Source organism: Melanostigma gelatinosum (assembly GCF_949748355.1).
Source record: "Melanostigma gelatinosum genome assembly, chromosome: 2".
NCBI lineage: Eukaryota > Metazoa > Chordata > Actinopteri > Perciformes > Zoarcidae > Melanostigma > Melanostigma gelatinosum.
The window spans coordinates 20,777,556-20,797,309 of record NC_136635.1 but is presented as its reverse complement, the minus strand read 5'-3'; the positions used below and the strand labels follow the sequence as shown (position 1 = coordinate 20,797,309).

The 19,754-nt window shown below is 45.4% G+C and overlaps 2 protein-coding genes across 2 annotated transcripts; both read right to left on the bottom strand.

Annotated features, from left to right (window-relative positions):
* Positions 1 to 1,005: 1,005 nt before the first annotated feature.
* On the bottom strand, positions 1,006 to 8,868 carry lrp3 (low density lipoprotein receptor-related protein 3; the record flags this gene model as incomplete). Its single annotated transcript, XM_079286570.1, has 7 exons — positions 8,652 to 8,868; positions 4,956 to 5,094; positions 4,669 to 4,874; positions 3,353 to 3,969; positions 2,612 to 3,084; positions 2,125 to 2,257; positions 1,006 to 1,878 (listed from the first exon to the last, which is right to left on the bottom strand). Exons 1-7 carry the CDS (start codon positions 8,737 to 8,739, stop codon positions 1,006 to 1,008), a joined length of 2,529 nt encoding a protein of 842 aa, XP_079142696.1. The 5' UTR covers positions 8,740 to 8,868.
* Positions 8,869 to 10,965: 2,097 nt separating this feature from the next.
* Positions 10,966 to 19,748, bottom strand: dnaja2a (DnaJ heat shock protein family (Hsp40) member A2a). The gene is made up of 9 exons (XM_079285326.1): positions 19,635 to 19,748; positions 18,280 to 18,339; positions 16,175 to 16,404; positions 15,923 to 16,003; positions 15,681 to 15,814; positions 15,388 to 15,584; positions 13,127 to 13,271; positions 12,379 to 12,506; positions 10,966 to 12,081 (listed from the first exon to the last, which is right to left on the bottom strand). Exons 1-9 carry the CDS (start codon positions 19,710 to 19,712, stop codon positions 11,893 to 11,895), a joined length of 1,242 nt encoding a protein of 413 aa, XP_079141452.1. The 5' UTR covers positions 19,713 to 19,748; the 3' UTR covers positions 10,966 to 11,892.
* Between the last annotated feature and the right edge of the window lie 6 nt (positions 19,749 to 19,754).

Genomic DNA, 19,754 nt, shown 5'->3' with positions numbered 1-19,754 from the left:
TTACCATCTTACTCTCACCCAGAAAGCAAAAAAGTGTATTTCCCAAAATGTCAAACTCTTGTGGTTCAAAGTCGTTTAAACGATAGGTCTGGTGTTGTTTTAAAATGTTCTTACTGTCAACAAGCCCGATGAAAAGACCAAAACCAACAACTACTGAGCCTACAAACAAGTGTTGTCCGGAGCGGCTTGGTACGGCGTCACACAACCGCAATGTGCCGGTTCAATTCCAGCCTTTTGTTGCATGTGACAATAGTCTCCAACTAATTCAATTATTTTGCCTTTTAAACAGGAAAGCATATAATCGGGCTGCTGAAGGAGGAAAGCATTGAGAGGTGGACATACTCATATTGGTTTGGGCTGGATCATATGATTCGTTGACAATAACATAAATACAACATTTCACCAGCTTTATCCTTTAATGCGACAGCCAACCATGGCCTTCCAGAAATGTCATACAATAATAATAACAACACCTCATTCAATAGAGTGGGAGTAAGACAGACTAGAGGACTATTAATCAGGTCAATTAATATGTGATCACTGAGCAGGCTTTTATGGTTCACAGTATATAGCGGTGCATAATGGCTCTGGGTAACGACACAAAGGCTGCTTTGGCGTTTTAAGAGCACGATGCCAATATTGTATTGGTACTAGTGGCCAGAATTGAGTTTGATTTTCTGGGACAGGCTCACGACGGGTTTACGTTCAAACAGACCTGTTTGCATTTAATTGTGGGAGTCAACATTAGGCTCCTGTATTACAAGGAGATTTACTGTATAACACAGACCATAAGCACTACCGCCGCTGGTTTTATTCATCTTAGCAGAACACTGCATATGCAGATCTGCATGCCCTCAAACAGACATGAGCTAATTATATATTCTCCTGCACTTGCTCCATGTGGTGGGCTGAGGGACGGGTCTCACCTCTGGACCTGGTGGGGACACATTTCAAGGACACTTTAGCAGAGCAAATATTGCTCAACAGAGGATCTTCCTAAACTCTTCAGCGTGGCGTTGTCTCTCTCCCTGAATCTCCTCCCTCGTCGCTGAGGGTCCTGCTGAACCCGGAGAGCCTTCTCTTGCCTACACTCCTCCTCTCATCCCTGCCTCTTATTTCCCTGCTTGGCACTTCCACGGTAAAGTGGCTGTTGCTGTCCTCTGCTTTCGAGGGCTCAGAAGGTGAAGTCACCTCGAGCCCCTGAGGGTGCGGTAGGGTTGTGGGTGTCTGGGAGCTGCTGGGAAACACAAGGGGTGAGATAGGGGACAATGGCCCCAAGGGGGAGTGGCGTCTCAAGGAAACACCCTTTAGGTTTTCAGCAAGCTCCAGGACCAGTTTCCTAGATGCCCTGGTGGGGCATGGGGGTACATAGGCTTCCTGGGGAGTGGGAGGGGGTCCGCTATGTTCTGAAGAGTCGCTCTGAACAGGGGTGGGGGGCTCAGACTGTGTCACCCTGCTGTGTTCTCTGCTGACGGGCGACAGTTCCTCCTCCTCTGGGCTGTCCATTGACTGAGAGGAGAGCGGTGATGCAGGGCTCTCTGGCGTGCAGGACTGCGGGTCCATGGAGGCTGAGCAACAGTAGCCCGGCATGCCCACCAAATCAACCTCATCCCGGCGCCTAGCTCCGGACCTGGCCCGGGGCCTCTGCACACCCACAGTTCGGTAGCTGTGGAGCCCCAGTGCGATCTGTGCAGGTCCGGGGGAGTCGAGCAGAGGGGCGTGGCCTCTGGTCCGCCCTGCACCGTGGAACAGGCGACTCCACAGATGCCCGAGGCGGCGACGCGAGGAGGAGGAGGAGGAGGAGGAGGTGGAGCGCCGTGTCGAGTGACGTCTGATCTGCCTGCGCATCGCCAGCCGCAGGTTCTGTAACACGGAGGCCTGGAGGAGAGGAAGATCCAGAGAAACTATAACTCTCACAAGATATAACATGTCCATTAACCATCTTTAGATGTGCTGGTACGCGGATATTGTTTCCTTATTATCCAGTGCTTATGCTAAGCTAAGCAAATTTCAGTAATTGCTGAAACATAAATTAAATTCAAAAACAGATACCACACCGGTATGCTCAACAATTCAGGAAAATAGTTCCCAGAGTGAATCACTGTGTGTGTGTGAACGCGCTACCTGAGTGGGGTTGTACACTGGGAAATCCTCCACCGGAGGGATGAGACCCTGGGCGATTAACTGACCATACGAAGGGGGGGCCTCCCTCTGGACAAACTCTGCCTCCATGCGAGTCATCTGAGTCTCAAAGGCTCTGCAGGGGAGAGAGGGAGAGGAAGAGGAGGAAGGAGGAGAAAGTATTGAAGCGATGAAGACAGAGAGTGAGCGAGTTTAAGGTGATTAGGAAAACAACTTAAGGAACCTTGTTAGTAGTATGCTCAGCAAAGTCTGTGCCATCCATCAACCACAATAATATGTGACAACAAACTGTGGGACAATATGCTTTTGGACCCACGTATAGGCGGAGACTAGATTTATTCAGAAACAAAGCATTGAATAAATGAAATGGAGGATGAAAAACAAGTACATGACTTGCAAAAGCAGTGTAAGGAGGGCGACCGGTGATAAACGCTGCTTATAGAAATAGACTGAGTGGCCGTGTCCCCACCTGTACTCTCTGCTCCTGAGGGAGTGGAGCTTGAGGGCACAGCCGAGGGCAATGACCAGCAGGAGACTGCAGACCAGACTGCCGATCAGGGCGGCCGTGATCACTTTCCTGGGCACCGCTGCCAAGCAGCCCCTCTCGTCGCTCCCGTCCAAGCAGTCCTCCTGGCCGTCACAGCGCCACGTCTCAAAGATGCACAGGTTCGTCCCGCAGTGGAAGTTTCCGGGTTGGCAGTCGTAGCAGTTCTTCTCGTCCGAGCCATCCGGGCACCTCTTCTGGTTGTTGCAGCGCTCGGCGGCTGGGTAGCACACGCCAGCGGCCCCCTCGCAGGGGAAATCCCCGTCTGGGCACGTCGGGCAGGCCTCCTCGTCGCGGCCGGATGGGCAGTGCCAGTAGCCGTCGCAGCGCTGGCGCTCAGAGTAGCAGCCCTGATCGCTGCCACAGGGACGCTCGCCGGGGAAACAGTAACCTTTGACCTGGGAGGGCAGAGGAGAAACGTGTCACTGTCTAGACACAGGGAGCGCTTGATTGATTGTGGTCTCTGCAACAACAGAACAGCGGCACTCTTCTTTCAAACACACAAATAAGAAAAGGGGGAGAAATGGTGAAAGGAACCCAAAATCAGACGTTTGAAGCATATAAGAAAGCTTAAAGAAGGAGGTTTAAACTGCAAATTGTGAGAGACGGAGATGAATGAATGGTTCACATCTGGAAACAGTGGAACTCGTTTTCAGTTTGCAGTACCTGGTATGTGGCGTTGAAGCCATGCCCCGGGCTGTGAGGCTGGGCCATGTACAGAACACTCATCTGTCCCCGACTGGACTCGAGCAGCGCCGGGCGCCTGTTGTTATGATACGACAGCACCTGTAAGAGGTGCTCTGCATGCTGCAGCAGGCCATCGTAGACATGCAGCGAGTCCCCGGGCCCCAGCTGCAGGTCCAGCTGCAGCACGATGGGCTTGGGGTCCTGGGTGTCCAGCGACCACGAGCACCTCAGCTCCGCCACAGCGCTCCTGTTGGCCCGGAAGTAATCTGGGGAAGCGAAGGAGCCGTAGAAGTTGCCCAGGCGTTTGCCGCAGGCGGTGTCGGGGCAACCCAGCTCGTCTGTGCCGTCGGCACAGTCCCGCGCTCCGTTGCAGCGCAGGGTGGCCGGCAGGCAGCGGGTGGACTGGGCCTCGGTGCACGCAAGGGAGCCGAGGGGGCAGAGGCCGGGACGGGCCTCGGTGGGAGGGGGGGAGCAGCTGCGTTCGTCCGTGGCGTCGCCGCACTCGTCCTGACCGTTGCACTTCCAGGAGCGAGGAAGACACTTCCCGTTCCCACACAGGAATTCGTCCGACTGACAGCTGCTCTGACCCAGGTGACCTACAGAGAGAATACGTTGGCAGATTGCAACACCAGCGGTTAACGCTCTGCAGATCCTCCCATACATACACATTGCATAAAGAAATGCACTTCCTTATCACTGCCTAATGGGGTTAGTTTACTCCCCACTTGTTCATGTTGATACTCTCTGTCTGAGTTAATAATATTCCTGATCCAGTGTCTCAGGCCTCAGTTGTAATCTGCAGGGCCGCACAAAAAGAGACTATGATTCCTGAAAACATGCAGACCAGTGACAGCATGCATTTTTCACAATTTCATAGAGTAAAGCAAAAAAAAAAAAATGGATATAATAATAGAGTACGGGTGGGATAGGCTTATAGTATTGCTTCGCCCCAAGGCCACAGCATGGACCTGGAAGTCAGCTCATAGTGGCCCAAAACTGACACACATATTGTCACATTCCGACAAAAGAGTTGAGCAAGCAGCCTCGGTCGAGCCAACACTGTCGAGTGACACTGTAACACATTTCTATGCAACATAACAGGAATATAACTACGGCTATGATGAGACACAGGGACTGAGAGGGCATTGCAATTTAGTAAGTGTACTAAATGACTGCATGTAGAAATGACAATATGGCATTTGAATCCATCACATGTAAAGCTCTTGTCATTTTGCTTCATCTTTACAGACGATTTCCGTATTTATATTTGAAATCACATTATTTTTCCAGTTTACCTCTGATGTAGGAGAGACGAAAGCCCTGGGCCTGCCCGGAGCTGTTGGCCTTAGAGTGGAAATAGAGCCAAACACGCCCCCTGGTGGAGATGAAGGGCGGAGGCAGCATGGAGCCACACAGCCTGGATTCCCCGTTCCTGGTGGGTGTCAGCAGGAGCCAGTCTCCCAAACAACTCCCCGACTCCGTCACGTCAAAATTACGGAAACTAGAAGCAGAGGATTGGGGTTATCAGGCGCTTCCTCCCCAACAAATGCCATGCGCAGACTGTCTGTGTGAGGGGCTCTACCTGATGGTAATGACCTCTCCCTGGCCTCCCTGGATATGCCAGCTGCAGTTGACTCTGGGGGGGTAGTTTAAAGGCCACGAGGGGCTGTAGATGACCCCCCTCCGCTCTGTGTGGACCTCCACCCGCTCACTGCAGCCTGCTGGGTCGCAAAGACACAGAGGAGGATGGGAACACACGCATATGAATGAGGTCGGGTCCTACAAGCCTTTTGTGGATGTTTGTGTGTCATCACCAAAACACGGACCTGGAAGAAGTGTTTGTTATTTCACACTGTTAGGTCTTTATGAATGATATAATATATAATAATACAGTATAATGCCGTGAAAAGATCAAAACTGACAATGCGTTAGTCCATCTCTCAACACTGTTGCACCCAAGCTTATTTGTTCCCACTGAAGTTGTACATCGTTGAAAACTACTCACAAATATCCAGTTTCATTTTTGAAGAGGCGAAATGATTTACTCAAACAGATTGCCGCTGTAGATTTGGCCAATGTTACTGAAACAAGAGTAAATAGTGTGACCATTGGGGGACTATTTTCCGGTGTGGATTAATATACGATATATCAGGCTTTGTGGTAGCTACACAGGTTTTGGTCTCTTCAAGGGATTTGTTGAGAACGAGAGAACTCCACAACATCACCAGACTTTGCACACATACTGTATCTGTAAACCCGAGACCTTTCTCTTAACGGCGCCTTTTACGCAACCACAAGGCATCCGTATCATCTTGAACCCTGAAGAGGGAAACTGCATCAACCTCTCACAAGAGAGATATGGTCTATTCCTTTATTCATGATGAACTAAGGATTCTGCACGCTCAGCAGGATCCACCCTGCTACTGCAAGAATACACTCACATATTACTTCCTTCCTTTCAACTCATGACCTTAGCATACCAGTAGCAGGAACGGTAACGCTTCCGCCACACTGCTGCTGAGTTCTACTAAAACGCATACGGTTTTTATTTGATTCCCCTATTTTGTCTCGGATCAAAGCTGTAACAAACGATTCCTTAAAAAAAACAATTGACCTTAGTGCCTCTGTGCTGATCACCACATGGGGCCTAAAGCAGAAGCAGCAGTCCAACCGGCAGCTAAGGCGACAGCGTCGCCCGCTGCCATCGAACCATCGCTCCAGGGACCAACGGTGAGCTGGCCAAGAGGAGCACCGGGAATAACGGCCCGAACTCTTTGGAGTGCACGCCATGGGTCCTCTTTGTTCTCCAATGAGTACAAGGTGTCAGGTTTGTCTCACAGGACGTCTTGATGTCGAGGACAGGGATGCATTAATAAGGGAAATCGTGACGTAAATATTGAATCATTTGGTTTTAAATCATCTCTTTACTGCTTAATGCCACCGCAGGAATGACAGGCGTGCAGGAGGAGGCTGTCTAACAAGCCTCTTAATTAACCAGAACCACAAAGACAGAACATTAGCTTTAACGATGATGATCCAACATCCACACACAGCAGAGAGTCTGCCCACCTCTGCTGAATATGTCTGTGTGTGGTGTGTGTGTGTGTGTGTGTGTGTGTGTGTGTTTGTTTCAGGCTTTCTTGATGAGTCAGTTAAGTCAGCAGAGGGAAACAAAGAGGGGTGGGGGGATTATTTAGAGCTCAGTGATGGATCTCCACTACCCAGACACGGCTACCGAAGCACACGCACACACACACACACACACACACACACACACACACACACACACACACACACACACTGGACCAAGCAGTCTGGCAGTAGAGCTGCACAATGTTGCTGTCTGATGGTATTTTTTTTATTATTACAGCAGATGCCTTACATTTGATTTTCTATGATCAACTACAAATGTAATGACCATTCTGTACGAGTGCTACTGCAGTTCCCCTCTGCTTCCAAATTCAAGGGTTGCCCAAAACAAATCGTCGTCGTCATGTGTAGCATCAGAAGCTAAATAGGATTTGAGTTGGTTGGGCTACTGTCTGTACTTTCTGCCAAACCTATGCATAAATGCTGGTCCGGCAACAGTTTGAAATCAGATCACAGCAACAGTTACTGTGAAGGAAAAGAAACAGCAGTTTCTCTACTCACAGCAGCCTCAAAGGACCAGCATGCTCTGCGGCTACGAGACAGCAGTAGTTGAGTTTCTGAATACGGGGTGCGATTCTGGCTTTTCTCTTAACTGAAGACTCTGCTCTTTGCTCCTCTGATGTGCTGTTTATTCTTCTGGTATGTTCAACCTGATTCAATAAACTCAGCTATAATTAAAGTAAATCACAACAACAGACGAATGATACTCTGTTGTACTGCATATGTATATTGTATCAGTCAGCGGTGGAAGTATTCAGACCTTTTACATCAGTATAAATACTAATTTAACAACAAAATAATCCATTACATGTAAAAGTCATGCATGCAAAACTTTAAGTAACAGTACAGAAGTAATATCAGCAGAATGTACCTGAAATATCAAAAGTAAAAGCACTCATGCAGAAAATGTGAGCGATATATCATAATAAATTACATTATTTAGATTATGTTACACGTTTTCATCGTGTATTTTTAGGTAAAATACTAAATTTAAAAGGCAACGAGTAAATATAGCTGTTGCAAATGAATGGAGTGTAATACAAAATAACATAAACCAGAAAAGTACTGTACAAGAGCCTCAAAATAGTACTAGTAGTAGAGTACATTGAGTTCCACCACTGACAACAGTACGGAGCACCTGAGGCACGAACAGGTGGATTAAGTTTTGCGTTTAGAGTTCATGTTGCTGTGATGCAAAATCAATCCCTTCAAATGTTCCAGCCGTGTTTTTGGTTGCACAAACAAAATGTCTGAAAGTTTGTCTGAAAACAAAAAAAGTGAAACTAAGAGATACTGGCTTCACGAACATAAACATAAGGTTTTTCTGCTTCCTCAGCTATAAAGCTTCACAACTGGAGAGAGAGAGAGAGAGAGAGAGAGAGAGAGAGAGAGAGAGAGAGAGAGAGAGAGAGAGAGGCTTTTCTGTGTGTGTGTGTGTGTGTGTGTGTGTGTGTGTGTGTGTGTGTGTGTGTGTGTGTGTGTGTGTGTGTGTGTGTGTGTGTGTGTGTGTGTGATATTTTCAAAGCCCCCAACACTCATCCCACCGTCAGCCTTCATCCTTTATTTTCATGCCAAATAAAGTACAGGATATGATAACAGGGAAGGGGGGGGGGGGGCGGGGGTGTCTGCAGAGAGGCAGTGATGTAATGCCGATAGCAGCATCACATTTGTGAAAGAGCATCCATGTTTCCACGCAAACCCTGATCGTTTACCCACCACAGATCAATACCCGCAGAGGACGACATCCTCGTATTCTACCTCCATCCGATCACAACAATGAAAACACTGTTGTCTTCACCATCACATCACTCTTTAGCGGAGTGACACAGGAGGGAGCAGCGAGCACAACAACATCCACTCCTGTCCGGGTGTGGACACCAGGTTTAATGAGAGTGCTCTGCTGTGGTAGTCAGTGATATACAACGGTAGTGATGTTAGAAGCGTTTTAAACTATAAGAGCTTCAATGGTGATAAGAACCACCAACATACACTCAATCCACTCACTCAGATTCCTTGGTGATTTGAATGTCTGGCACACAACCATACAGCACTGGTAAATAAACACAATGTGTGCACAGATTTCCATTTCAAAGATTACAGCCCTGTAGATGCATTGTTGTTTGCTCACCTGCACGGAGCAGAGCGGAGCGGAACCACAGCAGTCCGAGCAGCAGCTCCGTCAGTCCCATGGTCCGGCGGGGACCAGCTGCTTTCATGTCGGACACAATGTCCGCGGTTTGCTCGACATGTGTGTCCTCCAGCGAAGCTCCCGCATCTGTTTGCAGCTCTCAGACACACACCAAAAGGTCCTCCGCACCGTGGAAAGGCATTGTGTCCTTTGCAGCGGTAGCCAAGACACCAGGGTCAAGCGCTGCGGTGAACTACGCGATTTCCGGTTGACGTCTTCAAAATAAAAGCCACACGTAATCATCAACGTAGCACATTGAGAAACTTCAAACATTCGCAATTAAGATAACATTTTGAGTAGCTACATACTTTTATGGGAACTCATATCCAGGTGTTTTCTCATCAACTGAACCTCCACACAGGTTAGTGTGATGAATCTATGTAGCTTATTACGGTAAATATACCCTAAAATATACCCTGACTGATTTACATCAGGCTAACGTTACTATAATAAATGGTGACAATAATCGACAACAGATGTGTTCAGATGCACAGTTCTCAGTCTATGTGGACGGGTTTGACCTGCTTTGCACATCTGCATGGATATCATCATGTGGAAAATCAATAGCATTGAAAAGAAAATATAAAAAACATCATCACAAAGGCAAAATGTCAAAGTGCATAAGTGTTTACAAATCAATGGTGAAAAAAAAACGTAAGGAAATGTAATAAAGGAAGGTTTGTTGCCAGCGACAAAGGTCGAACACTTCACTTGACGGATATCTTGCAGTTGTAAAAGTTTGATATCAGTTATGAAGGATTTGGTCCTTTTAGCTTTAGGTCACAAAATTGCATGGTGCAAATGTATACAGACTAAAGTAATCGGTTTTTGTATTTTGAAGACATATCAATCTAACTTCCGCTCTGATGGTGGGCCCCTCTGTGTTCAGCTTGCCGCATCTAACAGGACAAAGTGGTCCTGATTATTCTTTGTTTTTATGTTTTCTTCGCTCCTCACTCCCGGATTGAATGTAACAAACAGTTGTATAGAAACTGTAGACATCGGCCTGAAGTGTAGATTACAGCAGAGACGGCGTTTGCTTGTGGAAATGAAGAGTACATCTAAAATACGGTTGCTTCATGATTTTCTTCACCCAAGCCCTCCATTGTAGTCTGACGGATTCTTGGTTCAGTAGGCAGTCTCGCTGACACCCCCATGTGGCCAGATGGGTGTACTACAACCCCCTCTGGCAAAGTACTTTCAATTTTGTCATTTTTCACACAAGCCACGGAGCCTGTGTCTCGAGAAAATAAAATAGCATGTTTATTAGTGATGGATATACTCACTGTCTGTCAATATATGTCAGGAACTTATACGCGAGGAGAAACCGTTCAAAAGGCACCGCTGGGATTCGAACCCAGGATCTCCTGTTTACTAGACAGGCGCTTTAACCAACTAAGCCACGGCGCCGGTACACCCTCTAACGAAAAAGGCGTTTATGAACGCACATAAGACACCACAACGTTATAGTTTCATTTTGGGTTTATCAGGCACATTTCGAAACGTTTGAAGAATCACATTTACATCGAAAATGTGGTCATGATATAGCGGGAGCTTGCAAGACTGGCATTCCTACGGATATTAGTAGCGTACGTCAATTATGCTAGCTAATTTCTCCTGCTTGTTAGCATCCAGCTAAAGCCGACTTCTACATCGTGTATATTATATATATATATACACATATCAGTCAACAGTCAGCATTAACTCGAATTGCTCAATGCAGAACACGTTCGTCAGTGCATATGACGTTGCCTCTTTCTCGAGAACCGACGTCACAGTCGACACAGCGCTTTTCAGTCCGGGCCGTCAGCAACACAGCTGTCATGACTAGATTAGCATCACCCACCCAAGTGTGAAATACACACCGCTTTAAGAAAAGACCTGCCGCGCCAACAAAAGGTGTGATCTCATTCACCTTTCTGGGGTGAATGACTGATGATGGAAACCTCGGAGAGATTCTAAAATGAGCGTCAAGGCATTTGGGTCAGATGGCGTTTGCCGTCAACAACCATTTCTGAGAACAGTTGATGACTCACGCCGACACTAAGTGTGGATTAGCTCTGGTCAGTGACTCATTGCTTGAGGAAAGGAAGTTGATTATTTTCCAGTGTAATGCTTTGAGCAACACAATCCAAACTCTATGCAACTCCTATTGTGTGTTGGTGACAGCCGAAGTGTCAGAGCAACATACAACTAAGGGCATTTACATGTTCGTGATTGTTCATGAGAATAAAACAAAGCAGGTGACGCCACATGATATTTCAACAATTTATTCAACAACTTTATAGACATTTTCGTAAGAAGTGTGCTGCTTTATTTGATGTTTCATAAGTGCAGGAACCAAAGCCTTTTACATGCACATGGTCTGCACAGATACAGGCTCTAAGATTTTCATCTTCACTTTCATTTATTTTTTTAAAATCACAGCTTTGAACACAGCAGCTGATGAAGCTTGCCAACAACCAGTCCAATGATATACACAATAACCAATTTTTCTGTTTTATTTAAAATATAAAGCAACGAAAAAAATAAACAAGTAAAAACCTACAAAGAAAATAAAGCTGTAAAAATCAGAAACAATTCCTACGAGTCCGAGGATCTGCACGTCACATTGCCCAGCTGCTTTGTCTGTGTATGCACATTGGTTAGTTCTTAAATGAATTTTTGTAAATACTATGAAAACAAAATGCAAGTCACACACACTCAGCAAACAAGAAACATTCCTTTCTTCGACTTATCTGGAGTTCCCACTTGGGGGGGGGGGGGGTGACGGAGGAGATGAGGGGGGGGGGGGGGGTGGAGTTCACCTTGAACACCAGATCAGAGTCCTACTGGTGTTCACCGGGATAACCATTTGTTTAGATACATCTTAAATACATTATATGACTTCTACCTGAAGTTGCAGTTTAAAGTGTCTAAATCTGTTTCAGGTGCAGTGTAATAAGTCTCTGGCTGCCCCAGTGAGAGTTCTTCAGACAAAGATCAAAATAATCCCAGCACACAATAACATTAACCAACAACTCCAGGAGCCATAATTCAATATGTTTATTTGATCCGTGTCTGAAGAACTACCGAGCCTCTTCAGTCTGACCTACCTCCTTGTTTACTTTGCAACTCTTGCATTTTCTCCCCAAGTAGAACGTGTGTGTGTGTGTGTGTGTGTGTGTGTGAGAGAGAGAGACTACTGGTGGGCACACTGAACCCCCGGCCCGTGGTGGCCGCCCTCTTCGTCGGAGCTGTCGTTGTAGGCCTCTCTGCGGCTACCCGACGTCGAGCTCTGGCTGACGTCATAGTCCTGCAGGTCGACCTCCTCCGTGTCCGCCGTGATGATGGGCGGCTCCGACCGTGAGGGCAGCATGTCCTCCAGCTCCTACACGAGGAAAACAATCATCGTGATGCAGCTGTAACGGGGCCAGTAAGTCTTCAGTGTTTTCTAACAGCGGTGTCAAATGCAGTGATATCAAATTAACCATGTTCCGTTCACTATCACAGACGACTAAGAAAGCAAGAAAATATCATTGAGAAGCCGAAACCACTAACATTTTGCTTAAAACCGACACTTAAATGATTAAAAATAGTCTGTTCTGAATGTTTAAATATTCACTGCAATGAATCAAAGAATGAAGACGACGATAGACATTTAAGTAAAAGGAGTAACGCGTCATACCACAAGTTTCTCAGGGCTGATCCAGTTGTTGTCGGGGAACTGGACATCGAACTTGACGTACAGATCTCCCTTCTCAAAGGGGTTTCGGTACTGTGGCATGCCCTCTCCTCGCACCACCCTGACTGAGCCTGGAAAAGACAGCATGTTGTAAACCACGGTTCATTCACAACGGGCTGTTATGAAATGCCACAGATGCAGCAAACTATATTACAGCCGATTCCACATCCGATTTCAGGTGTGTAGTCCTACGTGTACAGGCATACAAGTGGACAACAGAAGCCTATGACTGCAAGCGTTCGACACCCTCCATCGCTTTGGGGGAGAAGAGGGAAGAGAGACGTGTTCGACTGGTAACTTCTGACAGTCTTTCCAGAAGTCCACTGAGGATGTTGCCTTCGCTCGCCCCTCATTTATCAACTACCATTGATGTGTCCTTGACTAAAGGCACCCAAGTCCAGCACCCCTGGAGCTGCTTAGTGCCTCCTAAAGGGTGCCTCCTTGTTGTATTCGGCTCTCAGCGGGAACCCAGTGCGTCATCATTTTCATTCTGAACTCTGCCCGATGCGAGTAGAATCTAGCCACCCATGACTTTGCTGTAGTGATGCATGGAGAAGAAACTCTTCACACAAACGTTTTGGCAATACGGCAATAAATGTGTGCTTTGGTGTGAGGGCACGTTAGTGTAACTAAGCTTTTACCTTATTAATACATCATGTGTACATTGGATTGATAATTATTAAGGGTTAACCTGGTTCAATGACTTTGCCAGCGGGGTACTTCACAACAATCTGTCTTTCGTCCAAGTGTTTGAGCATAAACTGGAAGCCGCACAGCGCCTCCACCAGCCCGAGCTTGTGGTTCATGAACAGGTCGTTGCCGTCTCGCCTGAATGTCTGAAAGCAGAGGAAGAGAGCGTTACAAATACAAGCTGATGACCTTTTTCACACCAACATTATGGGCCATTTGTCAATGTCTAACAAATCTCCATTGTATCGTTAGTTCCGAGGACAAAGGAATTGAATAACTGACCAGTGTTCACACAATCCAGTCAAACAGACAGCATCTGCTGGTGAAAAGCAGCATTGCAAAGACAACAGAGTGAAATGAGAGTTCAGCATTATCATATAATAGGGGTGCAACGGCTCACAAAACTCACTGTTCGGATAATTTTTTGGATCAGCAAAGAAGGGGGGGGGGGGGGGGGGTTGGACATATATAACTTTGCTTTCCATTTATTGATTAAAATAACTTCAAGAACACTTAAAGCAAATCACTTTAGGCTATAGTCCTACATGAAAACCACAATATTTAAGGTATTTATTTTCATAAAGATGAGAATTTATCGAAATTATCTGGGGAAAGGGTGGCACCAGATGTGTGTCTGTGTGACTCTTGGAGGGGGCGTGTCTACAGCACGGACTATGAATCTCCACTCCTCCGTGATGAAGTGAGCGGTCAGTCTTTTCCTCTTCATAGAGGAACGATCTTCATACTGAAGTGGGTGCGTGAGGGCATTTCGTAGCGTGGCTCAGGCTCAGGCCTGAGGCGCTAGACCACTCAGTCAAGATGTGTTGGTGGACCCGCCCTCAGCTGTTGCCGATTTGACTAATGTCCCGTTTTGTGTCGTGCAAAGTTAAAACGCCATCACAAAAACAAATATTTACGAGGGGACGTCTGGACCAACAACAGCTAGAAAATTGCAAAAAGTTCTTTGAAACTTATGTTGCATCTGAAATCATGAGTGCTGGGCTACTATAGGTTGGCCAACATTCATCATGCAGGTATCCACTCAAGTTATTCCATGTCTTAAGATTGTACAACACACAGCTCTGACAGCTCCCCACTGTCAAGACAATCTGGTGTCTTAGCACTCAGACAGTGGAGAGGTTTGAAGCACCACCAGCTGGACAGTGCCAAACGGCTCACTGGACGCTGTAACCCAGTCGCAGGAATTGTAAACAAGTCATATTTTCCTGACCTGCATGAGGAAAATCTGATTTGTAATATAACTGCTTATGCACACTCAAAAAAAAAAAAAAAGTATACATTTGGGTTATTCAACACATGTGAGACCATGCGTGACTTTTCAGACTCAAAGCAGTTACACTGACTTCTTAAAAAGATTAAATACACTACATTAGCACTCCCTTAAACACTGCGTATAAAGAAACTAGGAAGGCAGAACAGGGATAATAGATGCGTCACCTGTCGGTTGTATTGTCCTAAGCTAGCTTATTGGAGCTAACATGTACGATACAAGCTGTGAAAACTCTGCCGAAGGCTCTCCTCCCACTGCTTCCCAATGTAGTTTATTCTACAGGACAAACCTGCCATCTCTTATCCAAGTCATGTTGGGAGGGTTCTCTTGACAGACAAGTAGCCTATTTTGACTTTGTTTCACAATCTGTCACACAAAATACCAAATACTACCAAAACAGCAGCATTGCTCTCAAGTCGTCGTGCCAAGACAGAAGAATGTCTTGCCCCTCTAAATCTAAGGCAGGTTATGCACACGTTTCTTAAAGTGCTTTAGCAGGAATGAGGAATAAAACAATAACAACCACAAAGACCAAGCTTAACGCATCAAAGGGACAAAGCAAAGCTTCAGAATAGCAGACAACAGCTGTCAGAAAGCATGCTGGAACTACGGCGTTTGTGATCTCAGTTGAGTTTGGCTTTTACTGTGAAGCAGCTTTTGAGAATTGTTGAACTATATTCATCGATTGTAATAAAGGTTTTACACAAAACGGACTTGGAAAATAAAAATCCTACAGGAACGTTGACACTTTTTTTATGAATCCAAGATATAGACACTTATTTTTGTAGACGTCATGCAACACGATGAACCTTTACCAGACAGTTCTTTGGGATTTTTTTGATGTATATTAAAGAAACAAATCCACTCCTATACAGCTATATACACAGTTGTCACCTTTTCATGGACAGGAAATAATGAGTGGCTGACTTGTATGGCTGAGTGCATATGGGAAACAGGACAGGCCCTCCTACTTCGTTCTCTTTCTCCTGCAGGACGAGGACTATATCCCCCGGCTCGACGCCAGGTGCCTGGTCAGCCTCCCCTCCGAAGGTAATTTTCTGGCCGTGCTTCATGCCTTTATCGACGTGTACCTCCAGAATCTTCACCTCTTTCACCACTTTCTTCCCCTCACATTTTTTACAGCGGTCCTTCTCGCTGATAACTTCACCTGGAGTTGGTTAAATGAGACACAGTGAGGGATGTGTGCAGGCCAGGCCACAGTAATACACAGACTACATGCTAGATCTCACTTCAGATCACTTACCTTCTCCGTTACAATCGGTACACACAGACTGCATCTGTTGGACCATTCCTGGGGCCAGCTGTCTGATCATGATGCGCATGCCACGCCCCCTACACGAGGTACATTTTTGAACAGCGCCCGTCTTGCCTCCCTGCCTGCACGCAGACACACCCAGAAGTGGATTCATGTTAGAAGAAACATCAACACTGCAATAGACCTCATGATCAAGCAGATATCAACACCATGTTGGTTATACAACTTACCCATTACAAGTGCTACACAGTACATTCTTGCTAAGTTGAAGTTTAGTTGTCTTCCCGTTGTAAACGTCCTCCAGTGACACCCTGTAGAAAAAGTGTGGTTTTAGATACTGCTAAGTGACATAAAAGACAGTACAACATTGGCTTGTAGTGGACACCAAGGACTTTTTAACTAAATCCAATAGAAAAGCATTTTGCACATAAAGAGCATTGAACTCAATTAGCAGATACACGAGTGGACAATCTTAGTCTTACTTGAGTGGATGGACCATGTCCTCTCCTCTCCTCCGACCTCCATTCCTTGCACGACCCCCCTGGCCTCCCATGAATCCAAAAAGTCCACCGCCAAAGATGTGGGAGAAGATGTCGTCCATCCCCGGGCCACCCCCACCTCCTTCCCGCAAGCCTTGCTCTCCATAGCGGTCATAAAGTTCCTTCTTTTCAGGGTTGGTCAGCACCTCATAGGCAAAACTGATTTCTTTGAACTGCGTTTTGAGAGGACAAAAAAAAAAAAAAAAGAAATGTGACAAGTTGTAATTTCAACTGTAAGATTGGTTTATTTTCTGACCGATAGTGGACCCTCTTTAGCCGATTATTAACTGGCAAGATCAGTGCCCTGCATGCAGGGGTGCTGTGGTAGAAACGCCTAACAAGCCGCCCAGCTGCAATGATAACCGATGCACAGACCTGGTTAAATCCATCATTTACCACCAGCTGCTGTGTATGTGACAAACAGGCAACAGAGTCCCTCGTTCACCTGTCTGGGAGAGTTAGCAGCCATGGTGTTACGTGTATTGTTGTGGACACATGCAGCCACTTTCCCAGAAAGTCTCCATCGCATCAAATAGTTTAGCTTTAACATTGTCTGCTGTGTGTGGAGGAAACCCAGACAGAGTATGCCAGGCAGTGTATGGAAAGCAAAGTGTAACATTAGCTAGTGTCTGAACAAGAGAGAGTGAGCGTATGTGTGACGATGAGTATGAAGTTAGCAGTAACCTTATAGCTGTGAACCTCTATGCAGTGTGTAACTTTACAGGTTATTTGTCAGTGAATCAATGAGACAACTCCTTGTTGGTTCCTACTGATTAAAGTGAAGGTGGTAGCAACAACTCTGGCTGAGGCTCAATTAAGGTGGACCAGCTGTTCTCCTTTAATTGACAAGACACTTCTCGGAGTCTAAAAATAAATATACATTTTTCTTTTAACAGATTGCATTAATTTGTCAAAAATGATTATTATCTGTAAGCTGTTAATTATCAACATCCCTACCGTCAGAGCAGCAGAGCTGTCTGACAGCAAATGAACCACGGTTGAGGACCTGCAACGATTTACCATTTATCCTTTACCTCATCGCTGGTGGGAACAAAAGGGACTGCATTCCCAGGGAAAGCGTGCATCAGGTGGCAATATCCTTACATAGGAGTCATTCCACAACAATCACATGCCTCATCACGCAACATCCCATAAACTCTTAAAAAGGTCCTGGAGTTAGAAACCATTAAGACAAGTAAATCTGTAAACTTATTAAGAATTTGAAAACTAAATGTGAATCAATTTATACATATAACACAACCTAATTTGAACCAGTCCTTTCATGAATGATTAAAGTTTCAAATGTAAAGATAGAATTGCATTACATGATTAAATCAGAAAAATCTCAAATAAAACAAAATAAATCCAGTCAACAGGATGACAATGCCTACAATCAACAACATCACTGCAGAGTTGAATCATCATCTCTCTGACATTAGCACTGGACACTATGAGCTGGATAGCACTCTTTATTAGTTAGTTTGAAAGTGTTTTCCACAGTACAAATACTGCCTCCAGGCTAGTTCTCCTACGGTGACATGTCCTATTGCCAACAATGTGATCCCCTGCAGAGAAAATGGCACTGAAACGATGGAAGAGAGGCCCTCAATTCTTAATGTTTCCACCCATTTTCCAAAAAGCTACATTATAAGTTAATAACAACATTATGTAGAGCTGTGGGAGGTCTGTGATGATAGGGGGCAGACGAAATTGAAGCGCATGTTGAAAAAAACAAAAAGAAATGGTTACAGAACATAATATCAATGCTTTAATCTTATTGGAAAAGACAGATAACACAAAAAAAAAAAAACAATTTAAGCCACCGTCAGGACGACAGAACCCATACAAAACTCTGTTCTATAAAACCTCACTCCAAACACAAATTTGTAATTTAACACATTAAAAATAGCCCGAAGAGTAGCTCCAGAAAGTGCCTTGTTCAAACCAACAGCGATCATACACAGCACTCTGAAACATATGCCTGACATATTCTTGCTTGCTCCCCATTTCAAAATTCAAAACGGAGGGGAAGGTCACACAGGTCTTACCTTGTCACCAGCATTAGGGTTCTTGTCAGGGTGGTATTCTTTGGCCAGTTTCCGGTAAGCCTAGAAGTACACAACAGAAGGAGCCTTATTGGCGAATACCATTATCATTGTAGACATGCCTCCTTTACTGGAATCACACACTGCTATGACACCAATTCATATGAATGACCTTTATCTACTGTTTGCGCAATCACACGTGCCTCCCTGACGAAACCAGATGTTCCAGCTGGCAAAAACACCACCGTCACCTGTAACTGCGTTACACATGTTAATTAACGTGATGTTTAAGCCCAATGGTTATGAGTAACGGGCTATCAGCTTCCTTGTATTACGTCAGTTACTCAGTACTAATAACTAACGTTACATTATACCCAGAAGTTAATTACGATTGTCAAAAAAAAAAAAAATGGTACATCAACATGTCCGACTTTTTAAGTGACTAACGTTAATGTAAACGTGCTTGTGCTAATTAGCATATATTGCTAACAATAACCGCAAAGTGACAAGCGTCTGCCCTCTCGCTTAACGTCAATAATGTTGAACAAGAGCCTGTAAATAGATGCTAAATACAGAACTCCCACGTGAAACCTTAGTTATAACTTCATGGGTTAGCTCACAAGGAGATGGTTAAAATGGCAAGTAATGTTTAACTAGCTGGTTTATGCTAGCGGAGGTCTGACTAAACGTTAACATTGTAACTTTATTTTGAGTGTCACGTGTAGTAGACCGGCTTGAGATGGAAAAACGTCCAGGCCCCACTTCAAGTAGTGTTGCCAGTCAAAGATTAACCGCGTAGGGTAACGTTACTGTACGTTAACCTTACTAACGATCGATACTCAACTCACGTTAAACGTCAGCTAAAGCTACTAAAAACAATGTTGTCACACTCACTACACAAACGTTTGTCTGTCAGGTGGCCAACTGTTAGAAGAACAAACCAATGTTAGGTTACCTCATTCCAGAACCTTCGACCGGCTTAACGTTAGCTAACTACATGACAACCATCTGAGCTAAAGCTAACGTGAGGTCAATAGCTAACGTCACAATCAAAGTTAACTCAACCTTCCTTATGAATAATGTAAGTTTCATATTTAAGAAAGACAATGACAGGGTATGTGTTGGTTGTATCTCCGATAAAACAAACACCGGATTTGACAGAACCCATAATCGTTCAACGTTACAACATCATCGTCACATGAGCATCCAGGCCAGTTAGCGTGTTAGCAGGCTAGCCCAAGCTAACCTAGCTGCGCATAGCAACGCATTTCCTGATTGTAGCATTTTTAACACTTTGGAACTCGAGACAGAAACGTAATGTAACTCTGTAGTCTGTTCAGTCTTTCGTGTGTAATTACCTTCTTCAGCTCATTCTCAGTAGACGATGGAGACACTCCGAGGATGTCGTATAGTTTTGTGTCTACAACAGTCGCCATGGTGTGGCTGTGGATGTCGCTTCAGCAGGAGGTGGATGGACA